This window comes from Oryx dammah, unplaced genomic scaffold (assembly GCF_014754425.2).
Source record: "Oryx dammah isolate SB20612 unplaced genomic scaffold, SCBI_Odam_1.1 HiC_scaffold_2, whole genome shotgun sequence".
Classification (NCBI taxonomy): domain Eukaryota; kingdom Metazoa; phylum Chordata; class Mammalia; order Artiodactyla; family Bovidae; genus Oryx; species Oryx dammah.
Window position 1 is genome coordinate 167,357,924 of NW_024070186.1, and position 16,747 is coordinate 167,374,670.

Genomic DNA, 16,747 nt, shown 5'->3' on the forward strand with positions numbered 1-16,747 from the left:
GAAGGAAACAATAAAGAAGCCACCAGAAAATGGTACTGAAGAACCTATTTGCAGGGCAGGAATAGAGACACAGACATAGAGAAGAGACTTGCGAACACAGCGGGGGGAAGAAGCAGGTGATGAACTGAGAGAGCAACACGGACATATGTACACCGCCACATGTGAATAGACAGCTATCAGGAAGCAACTGTACAGCTCAGGGGTCTCAGCTCGGTGCTCTATGACGTCCTAGATGGGTGGGATGTGCAGTTGGGAGAGAGGTTCAAGAGGGAGGGGATACGTGTGTACTTACAGCTGATTCAAGTTACTGCCAACAGCAACCAACACAACACTGTAAAGCAATTGTCCTCCCATTAAACATAAATTTGAAACAACAGCAACAAAAAGCCACGGAAGTGTTGGCACGCAGGGCAGTGCTGGGTCGATGCTCACGCTTTCCAGGCAGGGCTATCTGGCATCCAAGCTGTACAATACCTCGGATACAGCAGAAGTCAATTGATGATACATGTATATGTACGGCTGAGCCCCTCTACTGTTCACCTGAAACTATCACAACATTGTTAATTGGCTCTACCACCAATACAAAACATTTTTTAAAAAATGGTACATGAAAACCACAGATGTGCTAGGCTAGAGGTTCCCAGATGTTGCCCTTGGCACTCACTTTGCACTGTGACCCCCCCCCACCCCCGCTAACAGAGTATCTTCCCAGGACAGACCACTCCATGTCCTCTGCCTGCCTCTTGTCTGTAGAGAAACTTTACCCAAGGAATAAATTTAATCAGAGAAGTGAGAAAATGCAGACACAAAGAAAGAGTCGAGCAAGACAAAATTGCACTAGTGAAGCCATTAAACAAGTCAAGGGCCTTTAGTTTCTCAAGGGCTATCAGTAATATTCTGAGCCATACCCTTTGAGCTGTTTTGCAGACCTAAAACCCCCACCGGGTGAAAGAAGTTAACTGCAGGATGACCAGACAGCAGCAATGACATAAGCTGCTCCAAATTACAAAATTCTGAGAACTGGCCTCAAGCAAACGCTAGCAAACTGACCCTGGAATTTTGTACCTAAAGCAGTCAAGATGATGTTCATCAGGCCACGGCACCACCAGTTTCAAGGTGATTGTGGCAGGGGACTACTGTTCTGCACATAGCTCCGCCCCCTACCTGTGCCTCCCTGAAACTCCCCTTTCAAAGTTCTTGCCCCGATCAACAGTGGGGAGTTGGGTTCTTGAGCAACAAGCAGCTAAACCTAAACCCAGGTTTAGGTTTATACAGTTGTTTATACACACAGCTATATAAACACAGGTTTTACAATCCTGTTTTCTCTGAAGACACCGATACAGCGCACACGAGCTCCAGAGTTTGCCCACTTGAGAAACCAGGTACAAGGAGATCACTGAGACAGGGCGGTTAGAATAGTGTAAGTGCTGGGACTTCCCCGGGTAAATGATCCAGTGGTTAAGATTCCGTGCTTCCCTTGCCAGAAGCGAGGGTTCCATCCCTGATTGGGGAACTAGGACCCTGCAGGCTGTGAGGCACGGCCCCAAAATCCAACCAAACGAACAACAACAAAAAAAAATGAAGGGATATTACCTGAATAATAAAGAAATGAGCTGCCAAGCTATAGAAAGACGTAGAGAACCTGAAATGCATACTCTTAAGTGAAAAAAGCCACTCTGAGAAGGCCGATTCCCGTGCATATGTTTCCAGCTCTACAACAATCTGGGAGAGGCAAAGCTATAGAGCCAGTAAGAACAGTGACTAGGGGCTAGGGGAGGCAGGCAGGAACAGGAAACAGTTTTTAGGGAGTAAAATCACTCTGTAAAATACTCTGTATTATAAAAACACTCTGTAAAATACTGAGATGGTGGATACATGTAATCCACCATTTGTCCAAACACACAGAACGTACAACAGCAAGAGTGAACCCTGATGCCCGTGACGGTCGCCGGATGATGATCACGTATCAGTGTAGGTTTATCAGTTGCAGTAAGTGTGGGGGATGCTGAGAATGGGGGAGGCTATGCATGGGGCAGGGAGTACATGAGAAATCTCTGTATCTTCAGCTCAATTTTACTACAAACCCAAACCTGCTCTAAAAAGATAACCTGAAAGGGTAAAGAAAAATTTTTTAAGGTATTTATATGTGTGAACACTTTTCCTCAAACTGCAGAGAACAGTCACAAAACAGTTAAATGCACTCAACTGTACACTTGGCCATGAACTTTTTTCTTTTTTTTTTTCCCCAGTCTTTCCAACCCTCAGATTCTTGTTTCTTTAACATTCTTCAGACTTAGGAAAAAAAAAAAAAGAAAGAAACCTCCGGGTTTCTCCCTTTCATCGCCCTTGCTGGATCTACTTTCAATTCACTCGTGCGCCCATGAAAAACAGACGACTCATTGTCAACATCTGAGTCATAAATACAGGAGATAACTTTAATAGGATCCAAAATGCAAATCAGAATTTTGTAAGTAAAATTCCAACGTCTACACTTACTCCTACACAGATATCTTGGAGCGCAGAGAGTCAAAGCAGGATTTTAATATCCCAAACACGAGAGGCTGTCGCTGGGGAGAAAACCGAAGCCAAGTTTGTGTGTGAGTGTATGAAGCCACATTTTATAAATAGTTCAGGGCCCCATAGAAGTGTTCTCGGTAGCAACTGCGGAGCCAGTTGTCCCAGAGAAAACATTTTCATGGGTAATGCTGTGGTCAGCCAGGAATGAGTCACGTGCTCTAAGCTGGCTAAAACTGATGCAATAAACTGATTTCTTTTTGTTAATAGGGCACAAACCCAAACTTGCATGTACAAGGCCTGGATGGACTCACAGTATACAAACAAGATATACAGCCATTCAGGGTTTGAAATTCATACAAATTCTTCTTTGACATCCAAGTAGATATAAAATAAAGCTCTTGCAATAATTGAATGTGATGCAGTGCTTCCAACATACTCCCAAGTCCCCAACAAACAGGGCAGCACAAAATAGTCAATTTATAAAAAATATACAGATAAGCCTCTACTTAGAACAATAAAATGGAATGTCTACTGAACACTCCAAGTGCCAGGCATCCGATATTATTTTTCAAGTTCTGCCAACTATATATGCTATAGTCCTTGAAATAGGGCTCTTGTTTAGAAGATTTTGAAGACTCTGCATATGTAATGGATAACAGTTTGAGACAATTTATATGCCACCATCTGAGCAAAACTGCTAAATATGCATGGCCTTCAATTTTGTCAAGAGAAAGAAAAATACACGCTCGTGATTGGGGTGAGTGGCAATTTTTCAAAACCAGAAGTTAGGGTTTAAATTGACAAAGTCATACAGCAATGACACGATTTACCGTCACCTTCCAAAATGAAGTTTTATCACCAGGTAGGAAAAGAGGGGATGACATTCATAGTCCTGGCAAGTTACAATGCCCTCCTTCTAGCATCTCACATCTACCCCAATCAATTAACAAAGCATGTTTTGTTCGGAGCATGAATGAGAACAGCTTCCTTCTGTGCATCTTATTAAAACTTGAAAGCTACGGCTTGCTGCCACTGATGACGTTTACTGGGTTCCAACAACCTCATGTTCAAATCTGACTCACTAGCCATCCACCCAACTCACCATCGGTCATGTTGACATCGCAGGATATTCATCCAGTCTGAAGTTTTCTATCATGAAGGACTTTGTACTGTTATGGAACAAATAAAGGCTCTTTGTAACAACAGCTGGAAACACAACATAAGACCTTTCTTCACATGGCAAGAATTGATAAATAGTTCACGGAGTGAACCAAAGACTTTATTTTTGAAAAGCAGAGAACAAAGTACTATGAAGTATATCTATAGTCACTGTAAAAATAATTCCTGGAAGTTTCAAAACATTAAATGAATAAGCTGAATCAATGGGTTATGACTATAATTTTCACCCAATATACAGATTTTTGATCAATGTCTAGGTTTTGATTTCTACAGAGTATTATTCATATGCATTCCTTGTGCCTATTCATTATCAAAACGGGGACTCTTGAAATTCGAGCCTGGCTTTGTCTTGATTTCAAAGATGACACAGCAGCAAACTGAGAACTCTAGCTTACTGCTTCAGTCCTAGGAATCATGTCTTCCGATGTTATACAAACTGTATTTCTGAAAAATAAAATCCAGACTTCCGATGCCTTTGAAACAGTCGGGTCCCCACGCTTTTCAGCACCATGGTACCTGGACGTGCTCAAACGTGCTTTGTCTTTCCAAACATCCACTAGGAACCCCAAAAGGGCCCAACTTTAATGAGTTCCATTATAGAGGTTTCTAGGAACCACACTAAACCCAAGAAAAGACAGTGGATGAGATCATCCATTACTTTTCCTGTTAAGGCAAAAAAAAAAGTGAGTGTGCACTCGCAAAAAGGAAAATGATACCAGTCATATGGTTACAGAAAATGGTTCTATAAGTCTCTTCTTTCAAAATTATGCTCAAAGGTGTTTAAGACCAAAAGAAGGTCACAAAAAGTGTTAATATAAAAAACAATCACTCTACCAGAAAAAAGCCCTTCGTGGAAAGTGGCGAGGATCTGGTCCCAAGGAGGCAGATCAGTGATAAGATCCAGCCTTCAATTTCTAGCCTGTGTTTATGACCTCATGGCTATGTGGGTGTGAATAACCCCGGCTTGTACTCAGAGACAAATTAAGAAATTAAAGTGAATTCATGTGCTATTTAAAAGCCTGCAGCTACAGAATCTGAGAGCCAAACCCTTAGCCTATAAGGTTTTTGTCATCAGAAGTGGAAACAGATGGCTATGGTGGTAGGCACTAAAGGTTGGTTCAGCCGTACTGGGGCTAGAACAGTTTCAAAAATAAGGCAGTCTGGGGCTTCTGATTTGGAGACCACTGAGAGAAAGGCCCACTGAAGCAAGAAAAGAAGCCAGCCAGTGGCAAATCACCAGAAGATACTCAGACGGGACAACGATCTCAGTAAGATGGAATGACTTGGGGTCACGGTAGGGGGAGGAGGGAGACAGAAAACCCTGGACCCAGCACTCAAGGAGAATGTCTTTGCATGTCTGTGCACGACTCCGAGCAGTCATTTCTGGGGTTTGGAGGTGTGTGATTTTTGCGATATTTCCCCCCCCAAAAGAAGACATGAAGGTGGAGCCCCTGGAGACACGAGACCACCAAGGCAGAGCCTTCAACAGGAGCAGAGGGGCTGGGTGAAGAGTCGGAGAGGCCTTCCTGCAGCACACGGCTCCCTTCAGGTCTGGCCGAGTCCTACAAACGCTTGTAGGTGCCCAGGAGAGCTTTGCAGTTGGGACAATGGTGGTCCACGTCCTGCAGGGCGTCCACACAGAAAGGGATGAAGCAGCAGCCTGCGATGCACCTGGAACAAAAAGGCCACACACACAGCGTGTTACTGTGATCTGGACGGCAGCCATCGAACAGATAGGTGCGTGTGTGCTCAAGCTGTGTCCGACTCTGTGACCCCATGGACTGTAGCCCACCAGGCTTCTCTGGCCATGCGACTGTCCAGGCAAGCATATTGGAGCGGGTTGCCAAGCCCTCCTCCAGGGGATCTTCCCGACTCAGGGATCAAACCCGTGTCTCCTGGGTCCCTTGCATTGGCAGGGGGATTCCTTACCACTGAACCCCCTGGGAAGATATGTCAGAGTCCTAACCCCTGGAACATATGAATGTGATCTTATTTGGAAAAACGGGTCTTTGCAGATGTAATTAAGGATCTCAAGATAGGATCTTCCCCAATTATGTGGGGTGGGCTCCTTAAACTCAATGACTGGGGTCATGATAAGAGAAGAGGACACACAGACATACAGAGAGGTGAGACTTCCCTGGTGATGCAGTGGATAAGAATCTGCCTGCCAATGCAGGGGACATGGGTTCCATCCCTGGTCAGGCAAAGATTTCCATATGCCGTGGGGCGACTAAGCCCAAACACCTAGAGCCAGTGCTCCGCAAAGAGAAGCCACCACAAGGAGAAGCCTGAGAGTCACAACGAAGTAGTAGCCCCCGCTCACTGCAACTAGGGAAAGCCTGTGTGCAGCAACAAAGACCCAGTGCAGCCAAAAATAAAAGTAACTAATTAATAAGAAAACTCTATCATACTAAATATTCAAAAGAAAAAAGAAATACAGAGAGAGAGAGACAAAGCTCATGGAAAGACAGAGACAGAGACGAGAGAGATACAGTCACAGCCAAGAACACCTGGACTTCCAGAAGCTGGAAGAGGCAAGGATAGATTCTGCCCTTAGAGCCTTCCGAAGAAGCATGGTGTCTTGATTTTGGACTTCTGGCTTCTAGAACGCTAAGTCCCTTCAGTCGGGTACGACTGTATGAGACCCTAAGGGCTGTAGCCTACCAGGCTCCTCTGTCCATGGGATTCTCCAAGCAAAAATACTGGAGCTGGTTGCCATGCCCTCCTCTAGGGGATCTTCCCGATCCAGGAATCGAACCCATGTCTCTTACATCTCTGGTATTGGCTGCTGCTGCTGCTAAGTCACTTCAGTCGTGTCCAACTCACCAGGCTCCCTCGTCCCTGGGATTCTCCAGGCAAGAACACTGGAGTGGGTTGCCACCTCCTTTTCCAATGCAGGAAAGTGAAAGGTGAAAGTGAAGTCGCTCAGTCGTGTCCAACTCTTAGCGACCCCATGGACTGCAGCCTTCCAGGCTGCTCCGCCCATGGGATTTTCCAGGCAAGAGTACTGGAGTGGGGTGCCATCGCCTTCTCCGCTGGCATTGGCAGGTGGGTTCTTTACCACTAGTGCCACCTGGGAACCTTCCAGAATGGTGAGAGAAAACAATTCCTTTCGTTCGGAGCCATCGGGTTTATGGTAATTTGTTATGGCAGCTCCAACTCTTGCCAAGGCTGTCACAACAGACAGACCGTCCTGGGCATATTATCAACTCTTCGGTCACTGGGGCATCTTTCAAAGTCTTAGATTGCAATCGGCGAACTTCTCTTACAAAGGGCCAGGGAGTACGTGTTTCAGGCTACACGGGTCTTATTCTGTCGCTGAAGCGTGAAAGCGGCCACAGATAATCTGTTCATAAAGGGCGTGACATGCTCCAATAAAACTTACAAGGGGCTGGATTTGGCCCCTGAGCTGTAGTTTGCCGACTCCTGTCTTGGACTGATCGCTTTTCCATACGGAGAAGCTGCTTCTCACAGCAGCAACCAAATAAAGTCCCACAAATTATGTCCTTTAACCTACATAAGCCATCATCGGCACACACAGGAAGGACCTCCCTACAGCCTGAGGTGTAAGAAGAAAAACACGCAGTCTTTGTCTCTGATTCCTGGCACAGAGCTCCAGGACTCTTGGAATTTCCTGAGCGACGGAGTTGCATCTTCATATTCACAAGGAACTGCTTTCCATCGCACTGGAGTGTATGCTAAGGAGGGTGTCTGGGGTGGGTCCCCAGAAAGGCTCAGGATGGGCTGGTCACCAGGAAGACCGAGTCACTAGAGGCTTAAAACCCTCAGCCCCAACCACAGACCTCTGGGGTGGAATGGGGGTTGAGGGGTGAGGGGCTGAGGATTAGGTTATAAAAGCTCTTGAACAACTGTATTTAGAGAGCTTCTGGGTTGGTGGACACATTTATGTCCCCAGAAGGTGGCTGCATCCCAGCTCCACAGGGACAGAAGCTCTCAGGACCCATCTGAACCTTGCCCTGTTACCCCCTCATCTGGCTGTCCGTTTGTCTCCTGTATAGTAAACCGGTAAATGCAAGTGAAGTGCCATTCTGAGTTCTGCGAACCATTCTAGCATATTATCAAATCTGAAGAGCAACTAGCAGGATCCCTGATTGGTCCAAAGGCCCGGGGATCCAGGACTTTTGAGGCGTCTGAAGTGGGGGGCCAGCTGTGGGACTGAACCTTTAAGCTGTGGGGGTCTGTACTGACTCCAGGTCATTAGTGTCTGAACCGAATGGAATCACTGGACACCCACCTGGTGCTGGAGCACTGGCTGGTGTCAGAAGACACCCCACAGCCTTATAACCAAAGTTGGCCAAAAACACAGTTTAAAAAAAAACAAACAAACAAACAGCATTTTACAGGAAGGCACTGATTTATATAAAGCAGGATCCGGAAATAACCCGATGAGGAAACAATCTCATGAATGGAATTTCCTATTGCCTAAGCTTACCTGGGTTCACATAAGGGCAGCGTTTAGAGATAAGCCTAACCTCTGGCTCCAGGGGGCAATGCACACACACTCACCAACTTTATCCTCAACAGACCCCGCCGCCCCCAAGGGAGGCATTAGCATTCTCAGTTTACAGGTGAGGAAACTGGAGCTCAGGGAGATGAAGGCACCTGCCCACAGCCACACAGCAGTGAGAAGCAGGACCTGAGGACACGCTACTGCACATAAGAAGAGGAGGGGACAGAAAAAGCTGCCTCCATTCAAAAGCCAGGGGCCGAAATGGGATAAACTTTTCCATTTTGTCCTCCCCTGATGTCAAAGATAAAGTCAGTTTCAACAGGAATGTCCAAAAGATGATGAACTTCTATGTCCCATTTTCAGTATCCTTTCTTCCCTACTGTATGCAAGTCCTCAAGGAAGTCCATTAAGCTCTTAGGGGCTTTGAGCCTCTCTTTGAAATTAGGAAGAGAACTATCAAACTTCTCGTTTTTAGGTCACAAGCAGAAAATGAGGAAACAGCCAAGCAAGGCTTCTGAAAAGAAACATGCAAACCCCGCATCCTTCAAGGAAGAAAACTGAGCGCCTGAGGTTTGCCGAGTGACTCACACAACCAGGAGTACGGAGGCTGCCTGCCTTTGTTTGAGGGGGGAAAAAAAAATTATGTGGTGCTTCTTCAAATTTCTCCCAGGACAGAAAATATTATCTCTTTCAACATAATACCCTTGGTTCAGACATAAATATTTACACACTCCCCTTGTGGCGATAACAGAAAACTACTGGGGGGGTCATAAAAGGATAAGAAGTTTTGAAGAGACGACTATAAAGTACTTTAATGTACACATTGTTTAAAGCTTCTCTCCGAATCAAACAAACATTATTACTTAGGTCATGAAATTCTAGAAGAAAAAGAAATCCCCAAGGGTATCGTCCTACACAGATGCACCCAGCTACCTCGCTTGTCCCGACATGCAGGGAGTGGTCTGAGAACAAATGACGGGTGAGCAACCTCTAGGCGCTGATACGATCGAGGGCAGGAATCCTCAACCGGGCACAATTTCCGGGTTGTAACAAGGGCAGGGGAGCTACTGGCATCCAGTAGGGAGAGACCAGAGATGCGAGCTCAACATTCTACAGGGCACACCCCGCAACAGAGAAGAAAGCCTGGAGGAGAGGAATCCGGCGGCGCTCAGGGTCTGAGTGGACCCCAGACTTACCCCAGCAGGCACAGGCTCCCACAGGAGAGCCAGGTGAGGGCGCCCGCATTGTACGACAGCTGCGTCACTATCATCTTGTTGCAGGAAGGGCAGCCCATCTGGACCGGGCGGTCATAAAAGGAGATGGGCTGCTGCACGTAGACTGTCTGCACAGCAACTGAGGGGAGGGACAGAACAAAGCGGCCAGTCAGGAAACGAGGGTGACGTCCGTTAAGCGCAGACCGAGAGGGGCAGGGTCCCGACAGGTACCTACATCCGTGTTCAGGGCAGCACTGTTCACAAGAACCAAGACGTAGAAGTGACCCAAATGTCCATCCGTGAGTGACTGGATGAACAAAATGTGGTCCATTCATTCAATGGACTATTACTCAGCCTTAAAAAAGGAAGGATATTCTGACACATTTTACAACATGGATGGACCTTCAGGGCATCAGGCTAAGTGAAACAAGGCAGTCACAAAAAGACCAGTACCGTATGAGTCCACATATAGGAGCCAACTAGAGTAGCCGAATCCACAGAGAGAAAAAGAATGGGGCCCTGGCAGTCCAGTGGTTAAGACTTTGCCTTCCAATGCGGGGGGTGGGGTGGGGGGGCAGGTTCGATCTCTGGTCCGGGAGCGAAGATCTCACATGGGCACAAAGATTTCACATGCCTTGAGGCCAATCAAAACATAAAACAGAAGCAATATTGTAACGAATTCAATAAAGATTTTTTAAATGGTCCACATTAAAAAAAAAAAAAAAGTGTACTGGTAGGTGCCAGGGCTGGGGGATAAGAGGGATTAGAGCAGCCATTTAATGGGTATAGAGTTTGTTTTGTAAAATGTAAAGAGTTCCAGAGATGAGAGGTGGTAGGGATTGCACAAAACTATGAACATATTTAATGCCACTGAACCATGCACTGAAATGCTTCAGGCAATCAAGTTTATGTGTATTTTACCAAAATAAATTGGGGACCGGGTTAGAAGGAGAAAGATGACAAAGAGGGAAAAAGAGAAAACAGCGGCAGACTTCCAGAATTTTCATTTGAGGGGCTCTTGAAAGCTCCACACACAAGATGGGGTTGGGGGGGGACTCTGTTTCTGGGGAGACTAGGCCCAGCTCCACCAGGCTTCAAACTCGACTGTGTCTGGACTCAAGTGGGGAGCTAACAGAATGTAGATTCCTGGGCCCAGCCCTCAAGACAGTCTGATTCAGCAGGTCTGGGGCAGGGTCCCCAAACCAATTTTTAAGCTTTTCAGTGGTTCTATGAAGGTGGTCTGCACATGGTAATTTCAGAAACAGTGATGTGATGGGTTTTGGCCTCAATTTTCTTCATCCATAGATTAGTGGTTGCCAGGGGTTAGGAGAAGGGGGGTTGAGGGGGTGACTGCTAACGGGAATGGGGTTTCTTTCTGGGGTGATGGAAACATTCTGAAATGAGTGCTGACGGTTGCACAGCTCTGTGAATATGCTAAAACCACTGAACTGTATACTTTAAAAGAGTGAACTTTATGATATGGGAATTCTATCTCAATAAAACTGTTATTGAAAAAATGTAATAAGAGCCGTTGCTAGGATTAAATGGGACAAAGATGGTAAAGAACCTCATCCAGTGCTGGTACACAGTGAATCCTCCATACACAAGCCTTCATTTCACAAGGGCTCCTTAACTAGCTCCAAGGTTGAGAGATAAGGCTGGCATTTACCAAGCCAGGGAATACTGACCCAGTTCTTTAAAGTCGGAGGACCATGTTGATACATGCAATGGGTATGTGACGTCACGCTAAAAAGAGAAAACGATGTGGACAACATCCACAAGCATCAGAAGAGCACCGAGGGGGGTGATGGAAATCACGAAGCCCTCAGGGCTTAGTGTGTTCTTTTTGATTTTTGGCCAAGTTGTTGAAGCTCATAGTTCTGTCAAAGTAACTTCCTTCTGTTCTTTTTTATGTTGTTGAAATGCCATTTCTGTGATCTTTGTATTAGGGGACATTAGCACCCAGAGCTAACCAGACTTACTATTCCTAGAAAGATCTATTAATAGAAAGCTCCTGCACACACACCATCCCCTGCAGAGGAGCAGTTCAGTTCAGTTCAGTTCAGTTCAGTCGCTCAGTCGTGTCCGACTCTTTGTGACCCCATGAATCGCAGCACGCCAGGCCTCCCTGTCCATCACCAACTCCCAGAGTTCACCCAAACTCATGTCCATCAAGTCGGTGATGCCATCCAGCCATCTCATCCTCTGTCATCCCCTTCTCCTTCGGCCCCCAATCCCTCCCAGCATCAGGGTCTTTTCCAATGAGTCATTTCTTCGAATGAGGTGGCCAAAGTATTGGAGTTTCAGCGTCAGCATCAGTCCTTCCAAAGAACACCCAGGACTGATCTCCTTTAGAATGGACTGGTTGGATCTCCTTGCAGTCCAAGGGACTCTCAAGAGTCTTCTCTAACACCACAGTTCAAAAGCATCAATTCTTCAGCGCTCAGCTTTTTTCACAGTCCAACTTTCACATCCATACATGACTACTGGGAAAACCATAGCCTTGACTAGACGGACCTTTGTTGGCAGAGGAGCAGTATTAAAGCACAATTTAGCACTAACGTAAATTTTAATAAGTTTTTTGGGGCTGCAAGAATGAGTTACTTATTGATCAGAGTGGGATCTATAAAATAGTCTAAAACCTTGTCATCTTCCATTTGGAGCAAAGTCACTTCACCACGACTTTTTTTATCTTTTGGCATCGCAACATGTGAGATCTTAGTTCCCTGACCAGGAATCAAACCTGAATCCCCTATACTGGGAGCACAGAGTCTTAAGCACTGGACCATGAGGGAAGGCCCCCAGTGACAGTTTGTGTTTATCCCAAGATTATTCATAGAGCTTTATTTACCCTTAACAGTCCTCAGTTGTAGGTACTTGATGAGCCCCATTTTACAGATGGAGAAAACTGAGGCACAAGGAGGCTGATGAACCCAGGCAGCCTGATGCCTGGATCCACTCTCTGAGCTGCTTATGACACTGAATCAGCAACATACCTGAGCAGCAGGAAGTAACAAAGGGAAAGGTCATGAACAAAGTGCTGGAAGGCAGGGGAATGGCCTGCACTCATGATGAGCTGGGGGTGGGCTGTAGCCTACCCATTCCTAGATCACCATTGCATTCTCTCCTCCTCCTACTCCAGCCCTAGCCTCGGGGAAGGAGTTCTCCAGACAAACCTCAGCAGCAAGGGCGAGAGCCTCCCAAATCAAGCTCCCATTCCTACATTTTTCTGGGATAGTTGGTCATCTCCCTGTGATGAACACCAGAGGACTGGCTGATGTCCAACTTGGGAAAGCTCATGAACCATGCCTTATATTATGGAAAAGCCAAGAGCCTCCCTGACATGGAACCCAAGACCAGATGTAAAATTTCAGAACAGGGAGAGCTGGACTGACTGCCTAGACTTGGGCAGAGTCGCTTTGGTGGCTCTCCTTTAAAAAAAAAAATTATTTTTATCAATTTGAAAGTGAAAATGGTAGTCACTCATGTCTGACTATGAGCCCATAGATGGCAGCCCACTAGGCTCCTCTGTCCATGGAATTCTCCAGGCAAGAATACTGGAGTGGGTTGCCATTCTCTCCTCCAGGGGATCTTCCCCACCCAGGGATTGAACCTGGGTCTCCTGCATTGCAGGTGGATTCCAATTAATTTATTTTTTGGCTGCACCAAGTGGCATGTGGGATCTTAGTTCCCCGACCAGGGATCGAACCTGTGCCCTCTGCAGTGGAAGGGAAAGGGGCCGGGAAGTTGTACGTACGTACTTGCATTGGCATTGGGGACAGGCACTGGCTGGGTGTAGTAGGCAGGTGGGTTCATCCCCTTCCCATCCGGGCCCGTCATGAGCCCCGTGTTCGGCCCAGGCGTGGGTGCTGGAGGCGTGGGGTAGTAACTGTTGACAGCCACCGTCTCTTCATAGGATGGGGGCGCGGTCGGCACCGAGGAGGGCCCAGCGGCCGCCTGATAGGATCCTGGAACAGACATTTTACCTAAAGCAAAACCAGAAGACACCAGATCAGCAACTCCATGGACATCCCAGACCCTGTCCAGTCTCTTCATTTCCACACTCAGTCTTTCATTTTCTTCCTGATAAACAGATGATCAGGAAATGACCAGTATCCAGCCTTGTTCAAAAGCCACAAAGGGAATGACCATCAGCCCTTCCAGACCCAGGAAGGACCACCTTAACAAGAGATTCCCTACGTAGAGCACTTCCCTGGTGGTCCAGGGGTTAAGACTCTGCACTTCTCCTGCAGGGGGCACGTGTTCAATACCTGGTCAGGGAACTAAGATCCCACGTGCTAACCAAAAAAAAAAAAAAAAGATTGCCTTGGGTATTGCACATTCTTTGCATTTTCGTTTAAATAAATAAATAAAAGGTAGATAATGACAAGAGAAAAATCACCCAAACCTAGAAATTTCCCAGGGCAGGAGCTTCCCTGGTGGCTCAGTGGTAAAGAATCTGCCTAAAACAGGAAGATCCCACATGCCCCAGAGCAACAAGGCCCATGCACCACAACTATTAAGCCTGTGCTCTAGACCTTGAGCGCTACAACTACTGAAGCCCCCAGGCCCCTGAGCCTGCGCTCTGCAACAAGAGAAGCCACCGCAATGAGAAGCCCATGTACCGCGACTAGAGAGTAGCCCACCACCCTCTCCCCATTGCCACAACTAGAGAAAGTCCCGAGCTGCAACAAAGACAAAAGTAAATTAAATTATGGGGAAAAGAGAGAGAGAGAGAGAGAGAAAAAAAAAAATCCCCAAGGCAAACATCAGCCAAATGTGAGCAGAAGCTTTTTCACACTTGAAACCATTACCTAACCACAACCTATCTTTCACAGCTAATGTTTTTTCTTTAGTTGCTTTCTTTCATTAACCGCTGCAACTTTTACCAGTGTTTCAGGGGATGGAAAACACAAAGGCCTTCAAAACCCAACTACAAACTATGGCAAAAGGAATACTGAGCAAAACAAGCCAGATGCCAAGAAATGCATACCATGTAATGCTGCTGCTGCTGCTGCCGCTGCTGCTGCTAAGTCACTTCAGTCGTGTCCGACTCTGTGCGACCCCATAGATGGCAGCCCACCTGGCTCCCCCATCTCTGGGATTCTCCAGGAAAGAACACTGGAGTGGGTTGCCATTTCCTGCTCCAATGCATGAAAGTGAAAAGTGAAAGTGAAGTCGATCAGTCATGTCCGACTCTTAGCAACCCCATGGACTGCAGCCTACCAGGCTCCTCCATCCATGGATTTTTCAGGCAAGAGTACTGGAGTGGAGTGCCATTGCCTTCTCCGACCTTATAATGCTAGATACCTGAAGTCCAGAAAGGAACCTTGGGGCTAGAAGTCAAGAAAGTGATTAATTTGGGAGGGAAAGTGGAGTCTAGAAGCAGGGGAAGGGGGTAAGTCATGTTCTCTTTCTTCATCTGGGGTGGTTACATAGGAAATGTCCACTTTGTGAAAACTAGAGTGGTACAATTATGTGCCCTTCTTTGTATATACGTTAGAGGTTTTTATTTTACTTCTTATCATGCATTCATTAATTTATTCTGGGGAGTATTTGTAGCTTTTAATATATCTGATGACAACTGATAACCTAAGTAATAGGAAAAATATTCTTTAATATGGTATGTTGTTGCTGTTGTTTTAGTCACTAAGTCATGTCCGACTCTTTTGCAACCCCATGGACTGCAGCCTGCCAAGCTCCTCGGTCCATAGGATTTCCCAAGCAAGAATACTGGAGTGGGTTGCCATTTCCTTCTCCAATATGTTATAGTTTTTTTAAAAAGTAAACACACAGGCACACACACACCAAGCAGTTCACATTTTGACAGATGAGAATCAGAGCACATATTTCCTTTTGTGAGGGCAAAGAAAAGTCTTTTTTTTTCCCCCGCAGAGCTGATGCCTGCCTAGAATTACATGGCCTGGACCCAGGGCGTGTTCCTGTCTGCGGTCCCATGCTCGGCCGCCCCCGGGGCGGCTGGAGAAGGACACAGTGCCGTCCTTTGTCTGGTTCTGCTTTCCAGCGGGGCAGGGCTAAGGCTGCGTTAGAAGATCCATTCAAACCTGTCTCAGGAGAAACGAGGCCCCAAGCTCTGAGGGCGGTGAGCCACGGGCCGGGGGCTTGGCTGGCCCGGCGCTGCTTCCCACGCACCCTGCCTCTTCTTCTAGAACCCGTGGGAAGCAGAGGCAACCATTCATTCTGCCGCAGGGAAAGGGGGAGACTCCTTCAAGGACACTCTGCTTTTCAGCCCAGTCCGAAAGAGGAGATTTCTCTGGGGGAAGAGATGAAAGGGCTTTCAAAGTGGAACGAGAGGCATGGGAAAATGAACGTGCAGAAAAATCAATCAGTAAAGCCAGACAGGTTGGGGCTGGGTTCTAGAAAATTTTGCAAGTCCTATGGAGATGTTTGGACCTTATTCTATAAGCCTGGACTGTCCAAGGGAACTTTCTGGAATGGGGGAAATGGTCTCTATCTGGGCTGTCCAATACGGTTGCCAGCAACCACGCAAGGCTGGCTGAACACTTGAAATGTGACCGAGGAACAGAATGGCTAAATTATATTTAAGTGATTTAAATTTAAGATAGAATATGGGAGTGGGGTGGGTGGTGGTAGTGTTCCCTGGAGGCTCGGTAGTAAAGAATCAGCCTGCCAACAGCAGGAGAAACGGGTTGATACCTGGTCTGGGAGGATCCCACATGCCTCGGAGCAAGTACGCCCGTGGGCCTCAACTGCCAAGCCTGTGCTCTAGAGTCTGGGAGTGGCAGGTACTGAAGCTCTCGTGCCTACAGCCTGTGCTCCACAACAAGAGAAGCCGCTGCAATGAGAAGCCCGTGCACGCCATGAAGAGTAGCCCTCGCTCGCCACAGCTGGAAAAAGCCTGCACACAGCAACGAAGAGCCAGAACATCCAAAAACTAAATAAACCTTAAAAAAAGAAAATCGAAGTAGGATACAGGGAACTCCCCACTTTCACTGCTGACGGCCCAGCTTTAACCCCCTAGTTGGGGAACTAAGATTCCCACAAGCTGTGCAGCAAAGTCAGAACAACAACAACAATAACAACAAAAGGATACACAATTCATTCATCAGAACACTTTCATGTAAGTCTGGGATGCCTTGGGTATGTGAATCTACTTTTTCAACAGCAAACTGAAGAACTCTGAATCAAGATCCAATGTTTCTGATAAAATTTTAGCATCCAATTTGGGATGTGACGTAAAGGTAAAACACACCCTGGATGTCAAAACATTTAAAAAATGTTAATGTGAAATATCTCATTCATAATTTTTTATATGTCTCCACATCAAAATGATATTTTTAGATAGCCAGAATTAATATGTTGGTAAAGTTCATTTTGGGCTCCC

General features: G+C 46.5%; 1 protein-coding gene across 3 annotated transcripts in view; it reads right to left on the minus strand.

Moving 5' to 3' along the window:
* Positions 1-2,410: 2,410 nt before the first annotated feature.
* The window catches only part of LITAF (lipopolysaccharide induced TNF factor), a 37,271-nt gene continuing 22,934 nt past the window's right edge, over positions 2,411-16,747 (minus strand). For all 3 annotated transcript variants that reach the window (XM_040230541.1, XM_040230549.1, XM_040230559.1), the window contains exons 2-4: positions 13,143-13,367; positions 9,364-9,520; positions 2,411-5,367 (exon numbers count right to left, since the gene is read on the minus strand). In XM_040230541.1, coding sequence (XP_040086475.1) covers positions 5,259-5,367; positions 9,364-9,520; positions 13,143-13,362 — 486 coding nt within the window. In that variant the 5' untranslated portion in view covers positions 13,363-13,367 and the 3' untranslated portion in view covers positions 2,411-5,258. The remainder of the gene's footprint in view (positions 5,368-9,363; positions 9,521-13,142; positions 13,368-16,747) is intronic.